The following is an 8,765-nucleotide window of genomic DNA, read 5'->3' on the forward strand; positions in this document are numbered from 1 at the left end:
ACCTTAAATATAAAAGAGCTAAAGCCAGAAAACGCTTAGGAGGAAACATAGGGATAAATCTTTGTTACGTTAGACTAGGCCCCTGGTCGCCAACCCTGGCTCATGAGTCACATGCGGCTCTTTGGCCCCTTGAGTGTGGCTCTTCCACAAAATACCACGTGCGGGCGCTACCTCGATAAGAAATGTATCTACCTATATAGTTTAAGTTTAAAAAATTTGGCTCTCAAAAAAATTTTCAATTGTTGTACTGTAGATATTTGTCTCTGTTGACTGATGAGTTTGCCAACCACTGGACTAGGCAATAGCTTCTGAAATAAGACACCAAAAGTACAAGCAACAAGAGAAAAAATAGATAAATTTGACTTCATCAAAATAAAAAACTTTTGTGCTTCAAAGGACATTATCAAGAAAGTGAAAAGACAACTCACAGAATGAGGAAAGATATTTGTGAATCATATAGCTGAAGAACTTGCATCTAGAATATATAAAGAATTCTTATAATGCATTAATGACAAGATAATCCAATTTTAAAATTGATAAAAGGGTCTGAATAGACATTTCTCCAGAGGTGCAAAAAATGGCCAGCCAATAAGCACATGAAAAAATGTTCAACATCAGGGGAAATCAAATCAAAAACATTAAGATATCACTTCGTAACCACAAAATGACAATGACCATAAGAACATAACAGTGTCAGAAAGCACATGGACGATCCAGGTGGGAATGTAAAATGAAGCAGCCACTTTGGGAAATAGTCAGCAGTTCTTTCAAAAGTTAGCACAATGTTAAACCAGCAATTTCACTCCAAGGATATACTAAAGGGGTTCAGAGTATGCTACCCCAAAATAGACCACTCTGGCAGGATTATTTCAAGCTGAAGGCAATTGAGAAAACCAGACACAGGATAAGCTCTGCCCCCATCTGCCTGAAAGCAGAGCATAAAATCCTGGGAGGGGGCCCCCCAACCCAGGAGGGGAGCCCCCTTATCACTGAAGACAAGATGGCACCGAGAGTCTGCACACACAGACCTTACCTAACTCGCCTGATCTGCCACTAGCTGTCCCGTGTTTATCTTCCCACAACTTGATGCCCTCAGAAATTCAGCTAGCCCTAGCCGGATAGCTCAGTTGGTTAGAGCAGTGGTCCCCAACCCCCGGGCTGTGGACCGGTACTGGTCCATGGGCCATTTGGTACCGGTCCGCAGAGAGAGAATAAATAACTTACATTATTTCCGTTTTATTTATATTTAAGTCTGAACGATGTTTTATTTTTAAAAAATGACCAGATTCCCTCTGTTACATCCGTCTAAGACTCACTCTTGACGCTTGTCCGTCCCACCCTAAAGGCCAGTCTGTGAAAATATTTTCTGACATTAAACCGGTCCGTGGCCCAAAAAAGGTTGGGGTCACTGGGTTAGAGCATCATCCCAAAGCACAGAGGTTGCAGTACGATCCCTGATCAGGAAACATACAGGAACAGATCATTACTGTCTCTTTCTCTCTCTCTTCCTCTCTCTGAAAGCAATAAAAAATAAACATTTGGGCCCTGGCCGGTTGCTCAGTCGATTGAATATCATCCCAAAACAACAAGGGTGAGGGTTCGGTCCCCAGTCAGGGCACATTCGGCAACCAACCAACAAATGCACAACTAAGTGGAACAACAAATAAATGCTTCCCTTATCCCTCCCCTCTCTCTCCCCGTTCCTCTCTGTGTCTCCCTAAAAATCAATCAATGAAAAAAAAAAAATTAGGCCCTGGCCAGACAGATGGATTGGTTGGAGCATGATCCTGAAGCACAAAGGTTGCTGGTTTGATTCCCAGACAGGGCACATACAGGAGCAGCTAGCTCGATGTTCCTGTCTGTCTCTCTTTTAAAAAGAAAAGAAAAAAGAAACTAAGTCCTTTTCTTTTGTTGTCACTCCTCTAAGATTTATTGTTCTTTTGTTCAGATGCTACTGAAGCCGAAATCTTCACCACCCCAGTTCTCCCATGTGAGGTGCACCGCTTATTTCACTCGTTAGTCAGCTTGCCTTTCCTCAGTCTAAATCACAGGGATCCCAGTGGAAAGCCTAGGAGAACAGAGGAAGAAAGTTAGGCTCCATTTCCCCTGTGACAGACAAGAGAAAACTGAAACTTGCACATGTATGTTCACAGCAGGATTCTTCACAACAGCCAAAGCTGGAAAGATCCCTATGTCTATCAGGTGATGAACAGACAAGCCAAAAGAAAACAAAATAATACTCTGCCATGAAAGGAACAAGGCAGTGACATTCACTACAATGTGGATGGTCAATGAGAGAAGCCAGACACAAAAGATCACATGGTATATATGATTCCACTTATGTGAAATGTCCAGAACAGGCAAATTCACAAAGAGGGGTTCATGGGTGCCAAGGACAGGGGGAGGATGGGGAGTGACGACCAAGAAGTACAAGGTTTCTTTTGGGGTAATGAAAATGTTCTAAAATCAACTGAAGATAGTTGCATAACTGTGAATATATTGAAAACCACTGGATTGTACACATTAAAACAAGTAAATCATACATCACTAAAGCAGTTTGAAAAAGATTAGATTATTTACTAAAATAGAGTTTAAAAATCTAGGGGAAAAAAATGTAGCAAGAACTTCCATGCTGATTTCCTCACTGAGTCCTTGAGAAAACCTCAAGAGGTTGTGTAATCATTCTCTTCATAAGAGAAAGAAGGACATCAAAGCTCAAAGAAGTCAAGTCACTTATCCAAGCTCAAAGAGCAAGTGGTACAACTAGAAACTCAGATTTAGACTCTGCAACTCAAAACTCCTTTACCAACCTGCAGTTGCAGGGCACCTCACCTAGTGCTCTGGATCAAGCCTGTGGGCTAGCAGAAGCAGGCTCCTCTCTCCTTCCAAGAAACTGTGGGCTGCCATCATTCAATATACTGCCATCAGCACCCTAAGTGTCCTCAGAAACCACTCTGGCGCTCCCCAGGACCCTCCTGACTGCTTCAGTTCAGCAGCCTCTTTGGACTTCCTTCCCACTTTGGCTACGACTGGCTTTCTGTGTCATGCCACCAAGAGCCCTGAGTAAGGGGGAAAATCAGAAGCCAGAGCGTGTGAATAGCTCTTTTTCTAGAGATGAGAGAGAACAGCTCTGCTTGGATGCTGCCTCCTACCTTAAATGCACGGCCCCCAGGCAGGGTCTGAGGAGGACTGGCCCTCATCTGACCTGCCATCTGACATGGGAACTCAGGCAAAGAGCAGAGAGAGCAGTTGGAGTGACAGAAAGAACAGGAACAAGGAGGCAGCCTCTCCCCAGAGGCTCTGAGCAGCCTGCTCCATGCGGCCTCAGTGGCCTCAGATCCCCAAGTTCATTTCCAAGTGACTCCAAATTCCTAAAAACTTACGAAGAAATACAGACCTCTTGGATTTCTTCCCTCTCCCTGTCCTGACTTCCAGTGCAAGCTCACCCTCAATGGTGTGATTCCCAAGGGCTCAACTTCCCCTGGTTCACAAGTCACAGTTTGAGCAGGCACTGCTCCATTTACCAAGATGGAAGAAGAGGATGGGGAGCTGGCTACGGGCATTCAGGGTAATAATAGCAGGGCGAGGAAGGAAAGGAAGGAAGACAGCATTCCAGAGACTTGGTCCCAAACGAGAGGGGGGTAACAGAACCTGGGGCCCAGGCCAGGCCTTCTGTGCATGGATGAGGTACAAGCTCATCAACAGGGAGACTGCCCATTCCGTCTCTGGGGAAGGGCCTTGACTCCTCAGGCACAGAACAGCCCTTCTTCCAGTGCTTCATCTAACTGCTACTTACCCCTTTCAGGTTTAACCCCCTGTGATGCTGTGGCAGGTCCAATTCTCCAAGATGGTGCACCCACACACTCTTCTTCATGTGACACTAATATGTATGCCTCCCTTCAAGAAGTGGGGATCTGTGCCCCCTCCCTGTTCGTCTGGCTGGGCCTGTGACTTTGGTGGGAAGGATTCTATGTGACTTCCTAGGCTAAGTTGTAAAATGCAACTCAGATTCTACCTGGTATCTTCTGAGACAGTCACTGTTGGAACTCAGCTAACATACTATAACAGGGGTCGGGAACCTATGGCTTGCGAGCCAAATGTGGCTCTTTTGATGGCTGCATCTGGCTCGCAGACAAATCTTTAATTAAAATAAAATAATAACGTTAAAAATATAAAACATTCTCATGTATTATAATCCATTCATTTCCTACCGCTCATGTTCATGGTTGCAGGTGGCTGGAGCCAATCACAGCTGTCCTCTGGGACAACACCAAATTTTTATTGGATAATGCGCACGTACACAGGTCGTTGTATGGCTCTCACGGAATTATATTTTAAAATATGTGACGTTCATGGCTCTCTCAGCCAAAAAGGTTCCCGACCCCTGTGCTATATGGAAACCCAGGCCACACAGACAAGCCATGTGTAGGTGTCCCAGCCAGCACCCAGCACCAGCAGCCACACCTGAACAAGGCAGCTTTCCTCCAGCCCCAGCCACCACTGGACTGCAACCGCGTAACTAACCCTGAGTGAAAACTGCCTGGCCGAGCCTAGTCAACCCTCAGAACCATGAAAGATAATAAAAAAAAAACTGCTGTTTTGAAAAACTGTGTTTCCAGGTGATTAATTTCTCAGCAATAACTAACTGGAAGACCCTCTCTCTACCCACACCAGCAGAGGTGGTCTTCCAATGGGCTGTCCCAGCACTCTACCACTCCATTTGACCAGCACTTACTGAGTGCTTCACCTGGGCCAGGTAAAGCAGCAGGCACTAAGTGCACGGCAGTCAATCCATAAACAGGTTCCGCCCGTCTCCGCCTACATGAGTTAGCAGTCTAGTTGGTGACACTGATAACAAACAAGTGGATGTGTCCAGTACTGAGGAAGAAAATGGGGGTAGGGGGCCACAGTGAGATCAGGGGAAGCCTCTCAGGGCGTCTCCAGGCAGGGCTTGTAGAGCACTGGAACAGCATCATGGCAGCCAAGTCCCTCCAGAGTACAGGGTACACAAGAAAAAGGAAGGAGTCTAGGGAGCTGGCATGGATGACAGGGCAGATCTATGGGGACCACCCCACCAGGGATCACAGAGAGAAGAGGTACTGCATCCAGAGGACAACAAAAGTCACATTGTTTTAAGCACAAGACAAACACCATGTACTTAGGTATCTGTGAGGAAAACAGTACAAAGCACCCCATCTACTCTCAAGCACCCACTCTCCTCTCAATGCTGATTGGGTGCTGATGGCTACTTTGATGATGACAAAAAGCAGGCAGCTAATCCTGGTCAAGCCATTACTGCTAGGTAAAAAATCACCACTTTCATCAGGCAGAGAGCTGGTTATTGGTGATTTTGTAAGATTCAACTTCTCTCTGCAAGCCTCTGAGCCCCTATCTCTTGCGACCTCTTTTGCTCTTGGCTCTTCCCACTTCAGAGATGAGGAAACCATGGCTCTGAGACATTCAGCAACCTGTCCAAAGTCACACAGAATAAGAGGCTCCAGAGCCACAAGTCTCCTGAGCAGAGACTGGTGCCATGGCTTATGAGGTTTGACATTTGCACATTTGTTGGTCCTTGACTGACCAGCAGCCTCTAAAACCCTTTAGGACAGCCACTATTGAGTTCCACTCACAGCCAGACCCTCAGGGACTCCCACGGAGCCAAGCACATAGGGGATCTCATACAAGGGATTTCTTCAAGGAAGCCAACTCAAGTTCACTCTAAAGGTCATCACCCCAAACTGTCCAACAGGGGTGATAAGAGCACCCAGGGCACCTGGCTGCTGTGAGGGTTCCAGGGGCTCAACACTGGGCAAGGCAAAGTCAACAACCAAACCCAGAAGTAATCAAGGGAGGCTGGCTGGGAGTCTGGTCCTTCCACTCATGATACACAGCTACGTTCCAGGCCAAGAGTGTTGCCCAAATGACACCTGGTGCCCAGAAAAAACACCACCCATGCCTCTGAGCCAAGACACAGACACTCAAACACCTTGTACCTGCTGGGCCACCGGGACACATGGCTTCTCTGCCTCCAAACTGTAAGGCCAGCCACGGCCCCAATGAGACCTGTTTCCCAAAATGCCCCTTAAGAAAGGAGTATTAACTCTAAAAACCCTTTGGATCCCAGCACTCAGCACCAGGCCAGAATTGGCTGGTGAGGTCTAGCATTGCACCCAGATGCCCACACCCTCTTTGGCACAAATGCAGAGCCTCTTACTGCCCCAGAGAAAATTACTGGTGGGAGAGACTAGCCAGTTCTGCCCTCCACAACACCTACCCATGTTCTAAGACATCGACATGGTACTAAACACTCAATGTGGCGTCATAACCAGGCAAACCTGCTGCACCTCACTGGGTGAGTACCTTGGACCTTGGTGGTCTCAGTAACACCACCCACCCATTTGATGAGGACCACCTGCAGAGTCTGTGGACCTGTTTGGCAGTGGTCTTAACTTCTGCATCCCCAGACCTATCATTCACTATCTGCATTCCCAGACCTATCATTCACTAAGAGTCACATTTACTGGACACCTAGCAGGTACATTTACCCCATTTCATTCTCACTACAGCTCTAGAAAGGTGAGAGCACCGTCTGCACTGTCTTATCCAATACTCCAAAGACAAGAAACCCCAAAAGTGAAAGGTTTTTTTTCTGCTTTGACCTGACAAGAAGCTATTAACTTTCTTTATCCCAGACGGTCCTAGGTGATAGGAGGACTCAAGCATCACAGTTGCAAAACCCACAAATCCTCAAATCGGAAAAACTCTGAATTCCAAAATATATCAGGCCTCAAGGATTTGGGGTAAGGGATCTTGAGTCTGCTTTATCAACAGAGAGCAAAGGCTTCGAGAAGTAACTTCCGAGTAAAGACTAAATCTAACTGCCTGCCCGAAGGAAACCCCAACACACCCCACCCCCTGTGCCGAGTTCGAATCCCGACCGGCATCCCGCGGGAGAGCGAAACCGCGGTGCCCGGCAGAGAGTGGGATGCGGCGCTGAGTCCCACACGGGGTCTGGGATGAGTGAGCGCGGCGCCGCGACCGCACGACTAGGGAGCGCTCCGCAAAGTTGGTAAAGGCTGGGGAGGGGCGCAAGGAGCACTACCGGACCGGGGAGGGAAAGGGAACCCCCAATGCGCCCCCAACTATCAATATATCCGTCCTCCCCACCCCCTCCCCATTTCGTTGCCCTCGGCGGCGCCACAGCCCCCGCACATGCGCACTGCAGCCCCGCGATGTGGCAGCCCGGGCGGGGGCTGGGGGGTGCCAGGGCCGGGGGCGGCTTTAGACGAAGCCCCGCGCCCGTCGAATTCCGACGGGCGCGGCGCCCTAGACACAGCCTCGAATCCTCGAAGTGGAAGTATCTCCACGCCCGGGGCCCGGACGTAGCCGAGGTCCGGTGGCTGAGAGCGCGGTTGCGCGGGGGCGGGGGGCCGGCTCCCCCGGCCCGCTCACTCACCTCCGCCATGGCCGTATGTGCGCTGGAGGCGGTGGCCGCGCCGGGATCCCCGGATGCGGGGACACGGCCTCATTGGCTGCGGCATCCTGGAAGGCGGGGTCTGAGAAGGGCGGGGCCTGTGGAGGGCGGGGGTGTGGGCGGAGCGTAGTAGGTGCGCGGATGGGGATGCGCGGGCTGAGTGCGGGGGCGGGGTGGGCTCAGGAAGCACAGGTTCGGGGTCTCTGCTGCACCCTAGCCTTGGCCTGGAAGGTAGAGGATGCTATTAATAAAAATACTCTTGATAACCACACCTGCGTAGGGAGGTGTGGTTCCATTTCCTCTTTCCAGTAGCTTGGCTAAATACTATTAGTACCCAGGTGTTACAGGTGAGGAAACTGAGGCCTAGAATGACAGGCCACCTAATGCATAAGTGGTAGAGCCAGGACTGAAGTCTGGCCAGCGTTGTTCTGGAATTTTCTTCAGTTTTGCACCAGTGATGAGCCATCTAGAGTGCCAAAGAACCAATTAGGGAGCTTGGGAGATACACCTTAAGGTGAGCTCAAAGACCCCACACCAGGGAGCTGGAGTTCCGAATGGGCAGCTAGAGAGGTGGATTCAAACCCACCGCCATTTGGTTCTGAATTCATTAATTCAATAATATTTATAGATCGTTTGCACTGAACTTCTGGTAGGCACTGAGGGAGAGTTTGAACTGGACAGTGCTAACAGGGGTTTGCTACATTTTAAATTTCAGACAAGTGATTGACCTGTGGTGGCGCAGTGGATAAAGCGTCGACCTGGAAATGCTGAGGTTGCCGGTTCGAAACCCTGGGCTTGCCTGGTCAAGGCACATATGGGAGTTGATGCTTCCAGCTCCTCCCCCCTGTCTCTCTCTCTCTCTCTCTCTGTCTCTCCATCTCTCTCTCTTCTCTAAAATGAATAAATAAAATAAAAATTAAATTTCAGACAAGTATCCTGAGCATCAGGAAGGTTTATAGAAAGCATGAGGAAGCTGAGAGACCAGAGGCAGTGGGTAGGCAGAGTTGTCCAGTGGGACTCAAGTGGTGGCAGGAAGCAGAGAAGTGGAGAGAGCTGGGAAGGTAAACCCCACAAAAATTCCTGATGGAGGAAAGGTGGAAAGGGCATGAAGGTCAGCTCCCACGTTTCTGACTTGCACAAATGAGTGGACAGTGGTTCCTACTGAGATCAGAAAGAGTGGAATTGGGGAGGTGTGGGACTCAAGAGCCCCATTTCTTTTCCAGCTGTCAGCCTGCAGAATACTGCCTGGGTCATGGTGACAAGGTGCTCCTCTTAGACCAGCCAAGGGAGG

At 48.9% G+C, this 8,765-nt stretch overlaps 1 protein-coding gene across 3 annotated transcripts in view; it reads right to left on the reverse strand.

Annotated features, from left to right (window-relative positions):
- Nucleotides 1-7,524, reverse strand: part of MIER2 (MIER family member 2) — a 33,487-nt gene extending 25,963 nt beyond the window's left edge. For all 3 annotated transcript variants that reach the window (XR_010746116.1, XR_010746117.1, XM_066341665.1), the window contains exon 1: nucleotides 7,457-7,524. Coding sequence is in view for 1 of the 3 variants with exons in the window: in XM_066341665.1 (XP_066197762.1) it covers nucleotides 7,457-7,465 (9 nt within the window). In the remaining 2 variants the exon portion in view is untranslated. The remainder of the gene's footprint in view (nucleotides 1-7,456) is intronic.
- Nucleotides 7,525-8,765: the final 1,241 nt, after the last annotated feature.

The sequence above is a fragment of the Saccopteryx leptura genome, chromosome 1 (genome assembly GCF_036850995.1).
Source record: "Saccopteryx leptura isolate mSacLep1 chromosome 1, mSacLep1_pri_phased_curated, whole genome shotgun sequence".
Taxonomy (NCBI): domain Eukaryota; kingdom Metazoa; phylum Chordata; class Mammalia; order Chiroptera; family Emballonuridae; genus Saccopteryx; species Saccopteryx leptura.